The sequence below is a fragment of the Lytechinus pictus genome, chromosome 2 (assembly GCF_037042905.1).
Source record: "Lytechinus pictus isolate F3 Inbred chromosome 2, Lp3.0, whole genome shotgun sequence".
Lineage (NCBI taxonomy): Eukaryota > Metazoa > Echinodermata > Echinoidea > Temnopleuroida > Toxopneustidae > Lytechinus > Lytechinus pictus.
In genome coordinates, this window is record NC_087246.1 from 70,551,585 (window position 1) to 70,569,517 (window position 17,933).

The 17,933-nt window shown below is 36.7% G+C and overlaps 1 protein-coding gene across 2 annotated transcripts in view; it reads right to left on the reverse strand.

Moving 5' to 3' along the window:
- Nucleotides 1-14,885, reverse strand: part of LOC129253711 (cytochrome c1, heme protein, mitochondrial-like) — a 35,902-nt gene extending 21,017 nt beyond the window's left edge. Inside the window, exons 1-4 of one of the 2 annotated variants that reach the window (XM_064095554.1) lie at nt 14,858-14,885; nt 14,564-14,695; nt 8,804-8,848; nt 1,319-1,467 (exon numbers count right to left, since the gene is read on the reverse strand). In XM_064095554.1, coding sequence (XP_063951624.1) covers nt 1,319-1,467; nt 8,804-8,848; nt 14,564-14,695; nt 14,858-14,881 — 350 coding nt within the window. In that variant the 5' untranslated portion in view covers nt 14,882-14,885. Of the gene's footprint in view, nt 1-1,318; nt 1,468-8,803; nt 8,849-14,563; nt 14,742-14,857 lie in introns of those variants that run through there. The other variant, XM_054892126.2, reaches the window with a different exon arrangement.
- Between the last annotated feature and the right edge of the window lie 3,048 nt (nt 14,886-17,933).

The following is a 17,933-nucleotide window of genomic DNA, read 5'->3' on the forward strand; positions in this document are numbered from 1 at the left end:
GGACGACAGACGGACGAAATTTGGATCCCTAAGTCTCGCCTTCACCTCTGGTGGGCGAGACAAAAAATAATTATGAAAAGGATTCCTCTGAATACAAATTCTGTTCAAATCTGATAAACTTCATCCTATTCGATTTGATAGACAAAAAAGAACTATAATGTACAAGATAAAAACAATAAACATTAGATCTACATGTAAATGAACAACAATAAATTAAATCATAATTTAACATTTAAAGGACAAGTCCACCCCAACAAAAAGTTGATTTGAATAAAAAGAGAAAAATCCAACAAGCATTACATTGAGCATAAAATGGGATGTAAAATAAGAAAGTTATGACATTTTAAAGTTTCACTTAATTTCACAAAACAGTTATATGCACATCCTGGCTAGTATGCAAATGTGGCATTGTTTAATACTATATGGTTCAGTCAAGTTGGTCCTTATTGTCAAATCTATAAAAAATGAAATGTAGAATACAAAAAAAAAAAAAAAAAAGAAATAGTGAGTGATGGACATCATCGACTGAGTCACCTAGTTGTGCATATCACTGTTTTGTGAAAAATAAGGGAAACTTTAAAATGTCATAACTTTCTTATTTTACATCCGATTTTGATGAAATTTTCAGCACTATGCTAGTTTGATTTTTCTCTATTTATTCAAGTCAGCATTTTCCTGGGGTGGAATTGACCTTTAATAACAATGAAGGAAAAATAAATAGCAATTAAATAAACAATGTTTAACATTAAATTGTAAACAAGCAGGACAAACTGCGATGCAAAACCATGCACTGAATCATGAAAAAAAAATGGCTCTCGAAAACTGAAAATGGCTCTGGTAAAATGAAAAATGGCTCCCTAAAAATAAAAGGTAATTTCAACACTGCAACTCTTTCTGGACTGAGCAACTTAAAACTGTTCTCCATGCTATGCACTTTTAATATTCAATCAGGAAACCAAGTGCTACTTACTAGTAAATGGGCTACTTTACAAATAGAAAAACATCTATTTATTGATGCAATCTAATGATTTGTAATTGCTAGTACAAGTCACTCGTCAAAGTCAAGATTATATTGCTTTAATAACAAGTTAAACATTTGTATCAACAGCAAATCAAAGCAGGCTGGTGGGTTTCAGTAGAAAAACTGCTCATTCTAATTGAAACATTTTTCTTTGCTTGTTAACCTACTAAAACCCTCCAAAGGCATATATTCCCTTTTCAATATTTTTCCAGAGGATTCTCATGGCTTCTCTCTCCTACAGTTTGCTACTTAATCTACTAATTTTTGTTATTTTTCTAAATAGGAAATGTTACCAACCTAGCATGATCAAATGTGCTGAAGATTCCACTATGAGGCCATTGAAGATTGGGTGGATGTAATTCATATTCCTCTGCACTGACTGATATATGAAGAGCAGACACCAACCCAGCACCGCCTGCTGTTAATGCACCTAGGGTTACCAGTGCCTGATATAAAGGGAAAGAAATACTGGTAAAGCAATGGCTACCATACCATGGATTAAAACCAGGTAATTGTGTGTTTTCATTGGGAATATTACAGAAATTGCCTGAGACTAAACAGGCTTAGCTGAGAAAAACAGTAAAAATTTTACCTAAAGAATTCATTTGAATTAAAAATAATAATTAAAGAATGGTTAGCAGTTGTTTAGTTGATTTTTAGAATGTATGGAGCATTGGTTTGGAGTTGCCAAAGACACAAAAATGTCTTCCATTCCCATGAGTGGGTAAAAAAGCATGCCACCCACCACTTAACCTAACCCTAAAAGGACTAGGCTATTTGAGATGTGAGGACCATGGACCTATTATGAATGGACATTCAACGAGAGCATTTTATGACCACCACCTGTTTCCAGCTGTCAAAATCGCTGTCTAACCCTTAACTTTCTCCTTACGCGGTTTTTACGACGACCTCCTGGGGCGATTGTTTACACAAGCTCCTTTCGGCCATTGATCGTCACCGATCGATCACTGGCCCTATTTCGACCAAAGACGGTCATGTTTTAGCCCCGATTGCCAATAGGGAAAGTCCCTACATTACCTAGAATGCAATGCGCAATTCATATCCGGTTTTTCAGTACATTATTTTAGGCTGTCTATAATGTGCGATTGTCGTCTGACCATAAAAAAAAATCCCGTTAAATTTCATCAATCCTGTGGAATTTTATTCCCAAATGAAAATCAACTTCTGACCGAAGGTAAGCGCTACTATCGATATCAATACTGTCCGAAAAAGATGCATTTTGAACGTTTTCCGCACATTTCTCCCTCAAATTTCAACTGCTTTTTTGCTGTAGATATACTGATCTGCACGGCGATGTCAATGCATATCATGTGCAGTTGTTTGCGATGTACGTAAAAAATATGTTTATGCACGCCTATTTTATTGTTTCTGCAATCATTTTCATAGTGCTAACGTTCGCTGCTGTGCGTTGCTTTTGATAAAGTGAACGAACAACATCACAATAAGAGCAGCGTACAATTGATTTCCGCTGTCCATCAGTGATAGCGTGTTTTACGACCAGCTTGATGGGCGTCAGCTGCCAGCGCTGTTTATAAAAGGATTAGCGGTGACGGTCTTCGGCCGAAAGGAGGTGATTCGTTGAATGTCAATTTGTGATAGGTCCATGTGAGGACTGGGAGAGGGGGCATGATGGCCCCCCTTCTGATCTCGGCTGCCGTTTGAGTGAGCAAGCCGAAATTTGGCACGAACATTCTTCACCACATAAAATACAACCCAGTATTTAAAAAAATTCTGAATTTTTTTCTTTGACTTATTATGAATAAAATATGCAAATTTATGAGTGAAAAACAATATTTGCATATTCAACACCCAATTACACTCCAATTTTTTTTCTGCAAATGTCATCTTTGTAATCTAATTTTAAGGTTTCCACATAGAAAAATTGCATAAGTCAATTTTTTCCTAACGTTTTTTTTTTTAATAGAATTTCTTATTATGTATTTCTTGTTTTTTCATATTTTGTTTTTCATTGTTTTTTTTTTCAATGGAAATTATTACGGACTATTCAACAACTAAATTAACCCTTAAATTAACTAAGCAGACCAATTAGAATGAAAAATAATCACCCTTTTATAAATTTCATCTCCCATAGACTTTGTACACAAAGTATAAAATGAGCCATTTTCGGCATGACATTGTCTTGTAAAAAGTCCCGTGACATTCCGATGCTATACCCGTATGTCGCGAATTTGGTCTCAAAACTTGCGCGAAAAAGTCATTAAGTTTCGCGGTGCTATCTTTTTGCGTTTCAGAAATATCACGCGAGACCAATGAAACATAAGTAAAAAAACAAGTGGAACGCCTCTGGCAGTCTCGCCTGCATTACACAATTTAATATAGCAGCAGTGCTAACTTTGAAAACTACTATAAAATAATCATTCACAAAAACATCATTCATATATAATGACATAATACCACGTTCATTGACCATAAATGACATTTGAACGGAGACTTAAGACTGTCAACTACACCCATGTCCACATTTCATTCACTCTATCCATAAACTTTCAAAGTTATGATGGCACTTCAACAATTACCCCAACATGGCCTAAGTTTATTGACCTTAACTGAACTTTGACTTGGTTTTGTGACCTGAAACTCACAAGGGATGTTCAGTGATTCTTGATTACTCTTATGTCCAAGTTTTATGAACTAGATCCATTTACTTTCAGAGTTAGGATGGTAATTCAACAAATACCCCCAACACGGCCAAAGTTAATTGACCTTTAATGATCTTTGACCATGGTCATGTGACCTGAAACTCGTACAGGATATTCATTGATACTTGATTACTCTTATGTCCAGGTTTTATGAACTAGATCCATAAACTTTCAGAGTTAGGATGGTAATTTAACAATTACCCCCAACTTGGCCAAAGTTCATTGACCCTAAATGACCTTTGACCTTGGTCACATGACCTGAAACTCGAGCAGAATGTTCACTAATACTTGATTAACCTTATGCCTAAGTTTCATGAACTAGGTCCATATACTTTCTAAGTTATGATGTCATTTCAAAAACTTAACCTTAGGTTAAGATTTGATGTTGACGCCGCCGCCGTCGGAAAAGCGGCGCCTATAGTCTTGCTCTGCTATGCAGGCGAGACAAAAACTGAAAAAGTTTTATTTTTTAATATTCCCTTCCATTCAAAATTTGCTAATGAATACTCTTTGTACCTGATAAGAAAAAAAGTAGTATTACAATAAATGAGGTCCCAAAAATGTAACATGAGTAATGATGGTATAACGTGAGTAACATAAAATTGTGATATTGATATTTTTTTCACAGGCTATGGTACAGTACCCTATTACTGTGTGACTAAGGGGTAAAAACAAAGAGTTTGGTCCATTAATGACCTTAATTGAAGTGGTCATTACTGTCATAAAAGAGAAATTTGCCAGTTGTGGTAACAATCACATAATTAGTTTGATAAGAATCAAATTAAATGACCACCCAAGTGTTTGTATATTATATAAATAACAAAAAATGTGTCAAATGGCTCTTGAAGAAAATGTGTAATTGCTGAGAAATGAGCAAAATAAATTCCATCAAATGTGTTTTTTAGTGATCATAAAGTTGTATTGTCAGTTTTCAGCTAAGATTTCATGATTTCACAACTTATTTTATATTATTGCAGCATATCTAGATCTATGATAATAGAATAACAATCAACCTTGACTTTAAAGACTTTTTTGTTAAATAATTGTTTGCTGCAACTATGGACATGTACATTCTTTTACAATTAACCTAGATAAACCAGATGTAGCTAATATTTGTTGCCCATTTCAAGTTTACTGTTCAGTTTTCAGCCTTTCTAAAACTTTTCATCAATGAAGATGAATAAATTTGTACATGTATCTTTGGTAGTAAGAGTCTACATGATTTGCATATTGGCCAAATGTTTGAATACCAACAATTCTTAACATTGGTGCGTTGCTTCATGTACTAGAAATAATTTCTTGAGTTAAAATAAATTATTAGCCTGGATCTTACAGATGGATAAAAGCATAACAAAATACATTTTCTTCATTTCATTTTAATTTGTTAAAGTTGGCAATTTCTGTTTTCACAATTTGCCTTTTTTTTTTAGGGGGAAGGGAAATATGATAATTTCTTTAACCTTGTAATGCAATAGAGTATTATCTTTTTAACACATAATTCTGCTCCCTGAATCTTTAAGCAAGCACATTAACTTATATCATCAGATAGGTTTGCTTGACATTCATGTAATTCATTTATGGGATTTCATGAAAGAGAAACATACACTGTTTAAAGGACAAGTCCTCCCAACAAAAAGCTACTTTGAATAGAAAGAGAAAAATGAAACAAGCATAACACTGAAAATTTCATCAATATCTGATTCAAAATAAGAAACTTATGTCATTTTTAAGTTTTGCTTAATGTCACTAAACAGTTATGCACATCCTGGTCAGTATGCCAATGAGAAGACCGATGACATCACTCACACACTATTTCTTTTGTATTTTATCACCCAGTATATTAAATATGAAATATTTTAATTTCCACCTCATTGCCATGTGGAACAAAGTTTCATTCCTTTCTGAACATGTGGAATTCTATTGTTTTAACATTTTGTGGTTCAAACAAGAGGGTCATATTTGTCAAATCCGTAAAAATTGAAACATTGTATAATTCAAACAATATAAAACAAAAGAAATAGTGAGTCACATCATCGACTCTCTCATTTGCATATCACTGAATTGTATAATTAATTTGTGAAAAATAAGGGAAACTTTAAAATGTCATAACTTTCTTATTTTACATCCGATTTTGATGAAGTTTTCAGCATTATTCTTGTTTGATTTTTCTAAACCCCTCAAAAAAAGTTTGGAAATTTCTATGTGTTTGGCCATTAATTTCTCCCAACTCCCAATTTTACACGATGCATATTTCACATCTTTCAAAAATCCATTTAATTCTCTTAAAAATGATACCATGCTTGTTATGATCATGCCATCACGAAAAGAGCAGGATTCAAAAGTGTTGGATGAGGTATGAATTAAAAAGCTGCAAAACAAGAAAAAAAGGTCGGGAAATCTGAAATTTGACCATTAATTTCTCCTAACTCCCAATTTTACACAATGCATCTTTGAAGACTTTGATATCATTCAAAAGATCATTTAATTCTCTTTAAAATGATACCATGCTTGTTATGATCATGCCATCACGAAAAGAGCAGGATTCAAAAGTGAGTGGATGAGGTCTGAATTGAAAAGCTGCAAAACGAGCAGAAATAGTCATGATGGGTCAATACAGAACATGATTCTTTTGTCTGTGTCAATAGAGATGAAAATCCATTCAAATCAAGCCCCTGCTTCTGTAGTGATGGTACTGTGAGATAACATTGTTTTGAGTCGTGGTTTTAAATACTCATGCATCTTTGTTTGTTATGTTTTTGCTTGTGCAGAGGTGTATTTGACTCCATGTTATCACCACTGAAAAAAGAACAGTGACTTTCAATATTGTGTCATTTTGCAACTTTTGAATTTTGACCTTGCCCCACATTTCAAGCCACTGCACCTCCATGTGAACCATGATCATATCATGTAGGGTTTCATTTTAAAGAGAATTGAATGCTCTTTTTATTGATATTAATTACACATTGATATTTACTAAAACGGAGGAGGGATTATCAATCAAAGTCAGATTTCCAAACTTTTTTTGAGGAGTTAATATTTATTCAAATCAACTTTTTTCTGGGGTAGACTTGACCTGTAAGTTATGTGTTAGGTTCGGTTGGATCAGGTTGCACATAAATGTGGTGTGGACTGTGGAGTCTAGGGATAATATTTCTTTTAAGTTTATTCTGCCAGTTGTAATGTTACTTCACGATTATCAAAATCTTTAAAGGACTGACTAAATAAAATTCAAGTGTCTCCTGAGTCAGTAATTTAATTTTAAAGAGAATAGAATTAAAGGAGAATATTTTTCTCTCCACATCACTTGCACAACGCATGTACCATGAAGCTATTAGCTTCATGCATGTACCATAACTAACATTGACATCATTCACTGTATGTATGCGTGGTAATTATGCTTTACAATGTTGATGATAAGCCATTTAAAATGGGCTATAGAGTAACACTTGAGAAAAGAGGTTAACAATAACAAAACTGTATGCCTAAAATAATTTTAATAGTTAATAACATCTAAATGTACTTTCAAGCAAATATTCATGGTCAGAAGCACGGCAATGAATCATGTTAAATATGTAACATAAGTAACGTGTAACACGAGTAACACTAATTTTGGTAAATTTGTCAAAGATGTGCAATGTTAAAAAAATTCTGAGCATTTCCAGTTGTAAAACTCGTTGCAATTTATAAAAATTATAAACCCACTACTTGTTATTCCACCCAGTATGAGGACACTTTTCGAACAAAGTCACGTTCTTGGCTTAGTATGTGGTCCAAAAATGTAAAGTAAGTAAAAAGAATTTGCTTGTCTATATGTGAGGACGAACTGCCGAGATCACACACTCAATATTAAATTCCTTATTTCATTATGAATTCTTTTCTTACATTTCAATAATGCAAAACTTGGTTTAAAGGTAAAAAGAAAGTAGTTTCAGCAAATTTTTCATGACAGTCAACTGAATAAAGATTTACAAACACAAAAGTATCATTGATCTACATCTGATTGATTGATTAATAAACTTATCTTTGTAAAATAATTAAATCTTAGCTGAAAACCAACAATTCTGATTATCACTAACACAGGAAAGCACACATGTACGTGGGACAGTGTATTAATATTGCTTTGAAAAATACCCAACATTTGATGGAATTCCATGGTTATTTCGTTAACTTCTCAGCAATTACAAATTTTCTTCCAGAGCCATTTGGCACATGTATTACATGTAGATACATACAAACACTTTGGTAGAAATTTTATTGGATTCTGTTTGAAATCATTATGAGACTGTTTCCACAACTGGGGATGTGTTTCACAAAGATTTAAGTATGACTTACCCGGTATTAAATGCCTAGTTGCATAGTTTATAAAGGGCATGACTCCATAGATCAGATCATGCCAAGAGGAGGCACACTACTGTGTTTCAATAAGATTGCCATACAGTAGCATAAACTTGTGCGACTCTAAAGTCATACTTAAATCTTTGTGGAACACCCCCTAGTATTTACCTTTTGAACCCGATAGGCCTACCAGTGAACGCACAAATACTGTACTAGAATACCGGCCTGAAGCTATGTGACTTACCGTAGAAAACATGGGTTCTTAAAATCAGGTGATTTTTAAAAAGTGCCATCATCTTTCTAGTACTTGTAGCCTACAAGTACTAGAAAGATAATGCAATGAGCCACCAAACTGAAAATCATTGAACAGATAATAACTGATTCTCTAGACTATATGTCTCTGCACTACATTCCTTATATACATGTACACTGAAAACATTTGAAATATATCAAAATTTGTAGTATTTTTCCATCCCATGCGTTACCAGGAATGATAATATATGCAAGTTTAGGTGTTTATCACTGTCTATGTAGTTAACTACATTTTTTGTTCAGATTATAAAATTTCAATGTTTTAGCTTTCTTTTGGTACCTACATATCAAGTCATTTGTACAAATTAAAAAAATTCACCTCCTTGGGAACAAATAGCTTGGACCTGCCCACAACGAAAAGCAGAGAAACACATGAAGGGTACATAATAAGCCAATTCCATCTTTTTAGAAACATAAACAAATACATTTTTGAAATAGAATTTGTGATACTTACAGCCTTTTTTGACCTGGACATGTGAGCAAATCCACTCAGCTGTGCCTGTAAAGAACAAAATATTATGGAGTATGGTTCACTACCAGAATTCATGTGCACTATTATTTGCTTGGCGTCACCTGTGCCTGGGAGGCGAAAAGCGAACTGAATCACAGTGACCCGCAGGTCTCTCCTCCCGATATAACTGATTATGGGGAGTGCAGGTGAACCACTACACCGGGGTTTCCCCCTACTCTTATACAAATAGTGCAGTGGGTTCTTAACGTGCAAAGGTAGTGACTCTCCTCTACACAGGCCTCCAATTAACGTCCTATCCGAGGGATGAAGTGTTTTCCACTGTAACATAGCTTGCATTTATGAAATATGGGAGAGACGTTTACACACAATGCACTGGCTTCATTCATCAACCGGGGTGGACTCGAACCCACAATCTTTGGTTCAGCTTTATGATATTTATCGACCGATGCAAGCATTTTATGATTCATGACATTTATCGGCCGATGCAGTATTTTTTTCAATCTAAGTTGGCACTGCTCATGATATTGTCGCCCTCTATACACGCGTGAGGTATCTAGGTATCCATAACAAAGACGGCAAGATGGCGATGATAACAGACTGGGTAAGTTAACGCTCGTGCTCTTAATTATTTTTCAAATTTACTACAAGAGTTACTGCATCTGTGCGCAGCCGGGGTTGGTGTGCGGCCGTTCAGCAGACTCAGGAATATTCCACTAAATTCACCACCACACTCTAAACATTTACAGTACATATTCACTAACTCTCTCCCACACTACAAAGTCATCCGGCGACATGGGCAATATCTCAAATTAAAAGTTAAATTTTCTTACCTTAATCACCATATCTCGCGTAAAAAATGTCACCATCGGTACCAGTGAAAAAAATACACGGGGGCGGCGGGCGAATTCATCCCGGAAATGCCTAAAGTCACCCTCGAAATCAACCAAAATCATGCTTTCGGGGGCGACATAAAATCTGAATGTCGCCCCCGAAATTATTGCCGAGTGATAACAACTCAACGACCCACTAGCGCCATATGCTCGAGCTCCGCTTACCATTTAAAAATCATCCAAAATCCACAATCAAAATCATGAACAAGCCTTGACAATAGCGAGGAGCGCAGTTTCAAATTCCGAAGTTGCGTCTTTTTTTCTGTACCACGTATTTCCACACACATGGTACCAGGTATGGAAAAAAAATCAACGCGACAGTCGGGAAACAGTTCCATGTATAGGGGTCCATTATGACTACCACCATGTGCAATTTCTAATGCACATGTTTCCCCTACAGATATCACAATTCTGTGAAAAAATAATTCGAATTACACAGGAAATAAATCCCAGAGTCTAGTAACCTATCATTGGTGAGTTGTCATTTGGCTTTGCTTTTCAAAACGGCCTATTAACATCCAAAATAACTTACCTTATTTATTAATCATAACTTAACAATCATTTGTTTTATTTTTTTCGGGGATGTGGTAAATATCAGACAATAAATCATCAAACAAAGCTCCATCTATTTTGCAAGGCCGGCGGCAGGCGCACGCATTGGCGCTTGTATTAGCTAGCCAGTCTGAGCTCTGTCTCTCTGCCAGAGCTCTGGGGGACAATTCGCTCAGTAAAGGCCTCAATGATGGTGATTTTCTGTTTCAAACAGAGTTTACATTTCAGGTATATTATTCAAAACTGCCAATAAAGTTTGATGATTTCTTCATTGTCATGTATATTTATGTTCTTAACAAATACATTCTCACCAAATTTAGACTCCCCCATAGAGAAATGCAATTTTCATGGAGATCTGCGTTTTCAAAGAACTTCACAAAAAGTTAGGGTATGTGTAGCCAGGCGGCTTCTAGAGAGTAAAAATCATTTACTAACGTAAGGTCACTCTCATACTTATTGTACTTCCCCAACGTTACGGACGCGAGCGTCGCGTAACGATGGGGAAGTACAATAAGAAACAAGATGGCGGCGTAAACATCGGGCAAGTCTCTTCCGTCTTTTCACAATATTTTTTCATTTTTTTGGATGAATTCTTGTTTAAAAATAACAACGAGAGCGTAGAAATGTCGGAAATGAAGTTTTATCCCATGTACATGATTTAGGTCTAGATCTTTTAGAAGGAAAGTAGAAATCTCGGGGGTGAAAGTTTCAGGTTTTGGCTTGTTTGTGTGGGTCTATGAGATAGAAGGCCTGGCTTCGTATGAGAGTGAGCTTACGTTAGTAAATGATTTTTACTCTCTAGAAGCCGCCTGGCTAGGTATGTGGGGCTTTATTACATGTACATGGCCGAGTACGGGGTATCGTACTGGAATAGACGGAGTAGAAATTAGATATTGAATTCATTTATATCCAAGTCCAACTCAAAGTCACACCCACACACACACACCCACCCACACACACACACCCAAGATTCTAAGCATGAAAAAAATAACTTAAAAAATATTAAACAAAAAGTAATAATTCATTAATAAGTGAACAGGTATTCCTCAAAATACAAAAAAGTAGCATTCAAAAAGAGCCCCCGACATGCAAAAAGTAGCCCCCGAAAGGTAGAAATGGAGCCCCCAAAATTTGACAAAAAATTTAAAATGGAGCCCCCGAAAAAAAAAATCAATCGACTGATGAATATCGTGAATTGTGAAATACTTGCATTAGCCAATAAATATTTATTAGCTAATGCAAGTATTTTACAATTCACGATATTCATCAGCCGATTGATTTTTTTATTTTTTTTAAATTGGCACTGCTCATGATATCGTCGCCCGATCTTATACGTGTCTTGTAACTAGGCTACGAACAAAGAAGGAAAATGGCGACAAGATCATCGGTGAGTATCTGCTCATCTTCTTATATAATTTTTCTTAATATTTATCGTTTTTAAGTATAAATAAATGTACGTAATGGGGGGATTTGAACTTGTTGTCCATGTACATAAGTGTGTGGCTAGCAAGTTAAACAAATCAAGTATTTTGGAGCAACATTGTTTTCTCCAAAAAATCTCCTTCGTGTGGCCCAATGCCTTCCCGTGCCAGGCGTCATTGGGAGTAAGCGTACGTAGTAAATAATTTCTACTCCCAAGACGCCTCCAGGCTAGCCGAGGCCCAGGCATGGGTGTGTGGTCTCTATGACCAATCAGAGCGCAGTATTCTATTTTTTGAGCTGCTAAATGTACTTGGCCTATGCATAGCTGGCTGCTGACCCATCTAAAATATCTCGTTATAAAACTTATAATCATCAGGTGATGATATCAAAGCTGGAATGACTGGAATTCGCTGCCCGAAGAGGTAGTCACCCGGGGGGGGGGGGGGGGGGGGGGGGGGGGCACTCAGTATATAATGCATAGTGGGTATGTGCCGCGGAGGGGACCCCCATTTTTACACTCAAATTTCCGTTCCAAGGCATAGCATTTTTGTCTTATTGAGAAAAAGAATAAAGAAAGCCGCTCCAAAGCATGGCATTTTCTTCTTATCGAGAAAAAAGAAGAAAGATATCCGCTCCAAAGCTTCGCATATTTTCCGTTACGCCTTTCCGGTTGCATTGATCTGCTACGATGAGCCGCAATTTTTGTAAAAAGCGGCCGGACAGCGCTGTCCGACCATCGCCTCTGCGCTAGCGCAGCCGGCGCCGTGCTAGCTGCATGCATGTATGCCCGTTCCATTGGAATGCACACGCGCGCAGGCGACCCGTTCCAAGGACCCCCGTTTTCACAAACATTTGTAGTTCCGAAGCCCGTTTCGAGGACCCTCCTTTTTACAATAAGCCCGCTCCAAGGCCCCCGTTTTTTGTCTCGCCCGCGGCACACCCCTACCACTTTTTTGGTCGAGTGCCCCCCCCCCCCCCCCCCCGGGGTAGTCACACTCAGTCACAGGCACAGCTCAGACGGTGAACAGTTTCAAAATAAGGCTAGACAAGGTGTGGGCAGACCAGCGCAGTGGTACTGCTCACCCTAGTATGATGTAATGTCCAGGACGGTGTAGATTTCCGAGCTAGACTGCTAGTGCTATGAAGATACCAAACTAACGAGAAGGATGGAGGACTTGAACTGGAAGCACGACTGCTGGGATCACCAGCATTCTTCCAGAATCTCGGGTACTAAAGCCAAGGTAAAGCTTAGATTTTAAGTTAGAATTTAGATCTTCAGCTTTATCAATGATAAAGCTGAAGATCTAAATTCTAAGCTTTACCTTGGCTTTACTAGTACCCGAGATAAAATCATTTGGGCCAAACAGAAATTAAGTGCAACTGTAAAAACAACTTTTGTTGCATGAAAATAATTATTTTGTTTCATGTTTTAGATCAAAAGTTTTCCCTATTAATATAGTGAGTGATTGTATTACCGACCGGCCGCCGAACGCGCGCACCAGAAAATAATTTCATAATCATTCATATGCTCACAATTTTGCAACATCCTTCCACAGAGAACTTGAATTCTAACTTTATTAGAAATAAATGTCTTAATGATGATGAAAAATTGTAAAAAACACATTTTTAAAGCCTCAATATTCTAAAGGTAGTAAAGCTTATTATGCTCATTTACAATGCAAAAACACTCTACGTCTCTAGTCATGAATATCACTTAGATAAATTTAAAAGAAGCTTCTTTTTGAGGGCTTGCCGGCTGACTGGGAGCCTGCACGAACATCGCTGAGGTACGGCGGTAGTCTACTCTAACTTTAGACCAAAAGCTTCAGTCTCTGTATTTTGGTTGTTCCGCTGAACTACGTTGGCTCCACTCACCATACATAGACTGAAGGGGGTGGGGCCCCGTACCTACAGCCAACGTACAGTGAACTAGCGTTTTATAGATCGCGATTTAAAACTGTTTTTTAAGCAAAATTGAAAGTTTCATGGCTTCCATTATCAGGGAAATATAAATAAATTAAGTAATTGCATACCTTGGGCCGGAGTTATTGAAAAAAATCCTCTGGATGATTGAGAAATCTGTCATCTAAGACATTTTCACCTGACCTGATGGTTTTTCTTGCAAGTTGCCATCTTGAAAGTTGAATGACGTCATTATCGTTATTAACTTAATGTCTCGAATCGATATATCGCAATTATAACTAGTACTAGTACTAGTATAACTAGTATCGTTTATCTTCGGTTTCGATCGCATATGGAGCAGATCGTATAATATCGAAAGCAATATCGATATCACATTCGTGATTGTTGACGTTCGTTTGTAAATATTTTGTAGTTTGGCTGCCATTTTGACCATTTTTATCGTGTTCAACCCAATTAAACATCGGTAAAGTATATTTTTCATGCCTTTTTCATCTATATCGTTTAATGTATTTAAATATTAAAATATTAAATTTTAAAAGTTTGTTGTTTATACATCCTTAGATTGTAAATTCGATGTGTACTAAAATTACATCAAACTTTGGACTGTGAATTGACAAAAGGGAGGGAATGAGAACACATGCGAGCCCACACGTACACCCTACCGTCGGTAAATGGGGATTACAGTAAAATGTCAGAAATTGTTGAATAAATCCCCAGAAACGACGGTTATTCCTGTCTACTCTAACTTAAGCTAACGTTAACATGAGCTGCGGCCTGCCGGTGCCGGGCATGCCATTTCCAAGTCATGAATTGCCGGGCCGCAGGTCAAGAAAATAGACGTAGAAAAGAGGTGACAAATTTAACGATAAGGCCAAAACATATATTGCAGAGCAACAAAAATGATCGAAAAAGTATACAAATAGCAAAAAGACATTAGATTGTTGTAAATACCCACCTTGGGACACAAAATACCAGAATTCACTCGCAAAAGTGCGGACGTCTTCCGAAACACGGCAGCCATGGTTCCTGTGAATTTTCGTAATTGACCTGCGTTTACCGTATATCGTATAGGCCTACCCCTAATTGCCTGTCGTAGAAGTTCGACAAAAAAATACAATGGTTGTGGAAAACAAAGAAGAAATAAAAAAAAATATTTGTCATGTATATCGTTATTTTCATATATATTTGTCCAGTTTTTTTGTTAACATTTGAAACACAGCTTCAATTTTAAGCTTTTTAATTTACTTGCATTGTGGGTAATGTGCAAATGCATTACGAAAGAGGGAAAAAATGGTTAGATAACTTTATGATGGCGCTATTGAAGTAATGGCTCAGAGTTAGGGTGTCACGCGCGTAAAACATTCCCCCATAGACTTGTGTGTTAAAATGGCACTTGAAAATTCATAAAAAATAAACGTGAAGTTAGAGGGTCGAATGTTTACTACCATTGGATAGAATACATCTGACATTTCATATCTGACCAGAGAAGGGCATCGTAGCCAGTTCATTTTAAAAATAAATTGCCATTTATGAAGAAAGCTATGAAGGGATCAAATTTATGAACTGATACAGTCCAGGATGGGCCCCATAGAAAATTGACTAAACCTTGTTTTTTCATATGGTATAGGACAATATTTTTTATGGTTTCTTGTCAATTCGAGGGTGCTGATTACGAATCTGAATGATGACCACTCGTGTAACCTTGAGCATTTTCCGCAAATTGACAAAATCCAACATGGCCGCCAAAATATGCAAATTACCCATGAAAACCATAAAGTTGCCCACACATTGGCTATAAAATGTATGAAATTGTGAGGCAGGAGAGAAATACTCTCTGAAAAAAATATTTTTGACAATGAATATTTATTTTCTGGATAATCAAAATGGCCGCCATAGGCCCCTGTATGCTCTATTATGTACAATTAGAAAAGGGAAAACTAATTTTCACAAAAATGAGCAGTAAACTGCAAGAAATCGATTATATGAACGAAGTAATGCCGTACGTATGCAAATCATCATTACTAAATGAACGAAAAATATATCATTAATTATGTCATGTATGGGAAATTTGCTGTATTTTGATATTTGAAATAGCCGCCACTGGCCCAGTACTGTACAATGACAATCGGGGGCCAAAAATTTCACAAGAGTGAGCACTAAAATGCATATTATGAAAATAAAGGAGTGGAATACTGACTAAAAACACAATTGTTAACGAAATATATTATTTAATATGCCATATATGTGAGAAATACTGCATGTATTTTGAAATTCAAAATGGCCGCCATATGCCCTACATTTATTATATACAATGCGAATGGAAAAAATAATTTTCACAAGAGTAAGAAACATAAAATGCATGTAGGTGTGATCCACGAGTAAAATATTGTCTGAAAACATGTTTTCTATAGCGAGACATATCATTTATTTTATCATGCATGAGATAAATGCTGTATTGTGAAATTCAACATGGCCCCTATAGGCCGTAAAAGTATTATCTACAATGTAAACGAGGACATACAATTTTGTAAGAATCTGGATTCGCTTGACTATGAAATCCAATCCTGTTGTATGAGTAAAAATTTGAAAACATAATTTTTATAAATTATAGCATTTCTTCTGCCATGTACGTGATAAATACTGTATTTTGGCATTCAAAATAACCGCTACCATGGGCGGAAATCCCAAGGGGGGGGGGGGACAGGGGGACATGTCCCCCTACCCAAAATAGAAGGGGGACACAATATTAAATGTCCCCCTACTATTTTTGGTCTTTTATGATGGAAAGAAATTGAAATAAAACATGTATTTTGGACGAGATGACCTTGGGTGATAGCCTTTTTTTTTCTTTTTTTGCTTGTCAAACAAATTTATTTTGGTCGATTACATTTGGGGTGATAACCTTTTTTTCTTTTGCTTGTAAAATTTTTCCAGCCCCTGGTCCCCCCCTACGTTTGGAGACAGATTTCCGCCCTTGACCGCTACAAGCCCTAACTAAATGGGGACATCTCGATAGTCCTTTATGATGGAAAGAAATTGAAATAAAACATGTATTTTGGACGAAATGACCTTGGGTGATAACCTTTTTTTTCTTTTTTGCTTATCAAACAAATTTATTTTGGTCGATTACATTTGGGGTGATAACCTTTTTTTTTTGCTTGTAAAATTTTTCCAGCCCCTGGTCCCCCCTACCTTTGGAGACAGATTTCCGCCCTTGACCGCTACAAGCCCTAACTAAATGGGGACATCCCGATAGTCCGCGGGTCCGTTAGTGCGCGGGTCCGATAGTCTGCAGTGTGTGTAAAATTATGATCAGGATATATCAAATGTCATCGAGAGGTCCAAATGTCAAATGATACGAGACCATGTGGTTCTATCAGGCGCGGATCCATGGGGGCCGAGGGGGCCTTGCCTCACCTCCCCCCCCCCCCTCGCTCAAAAAAAATAGCTAGGAGGAAGAGGGGAAAGAAAGAGAAGAAAACAAAGAGAGGAAAAGAGAAGGAAAAGAAGAGAGATGATCAAGAGGGGGAAAGGGAGAGAAGGGAAAAAAGAGAGAGGAAGATGGACAAAGAAGAGAATATAAAAGAGAGAGGAAGAGGGGGAAAGGAAGAGAAGAAAACAAGAGAAAAAAGGGGGAAAGGAAAGAAAAAGGGAGAAGAAAATATTTGATTAGTGAGGTGTGTATCCTCTCCATCGATCCCAAGTACATGTTTTTCAGGTCAATACACATAGGCGGATCCAGGGGGCAAATTTTTTGCCCCCCCCATGGTGCTGCAAAATAGGGGAAAAAAGAAGAATAGGAAAAGAAAATTGAAAAACTATAAGAATAAGAATTAGACTTTAAAAGAGTCCTTCTTAAGTCATTACATAAAAAAAATTCAGCTCGCGCGTCGCGCTCACATCAATTGTTTAGTTATATACGCATCCCGACCTTACAGTTTTTATGCGGACGAGAAGCGCAAGCTGAAAATATTTGATATTCTAACCTGACATTTGAAAATGTCCTTTTCATTTCATCATTATAAAAGTTTTCAGCTAGCGCTTCGCGCTTGCATTTATTTCTTAAAATTAGTAGCATCGTGTTTATCATAACAACTACTAACATAGGCGGATCCAGGGGGGTCCGAGGGCCCGCCCCCCCTCCTTATTGGTGGAGAGAAAAAATGGGAAAAGGGGAAAGAGAAAAAGAAGAAGGGGAAAGAAAGGAGAAAAAAAGAAGACGAAAAGTTAAAGGAGGAAGACGAGTGATTAAAATTAGTTCAGGGGAAGACTTGGAAAATAATTTTTTAAAACATTTAATGTCACTATATTAAAGTTTCGTGCGC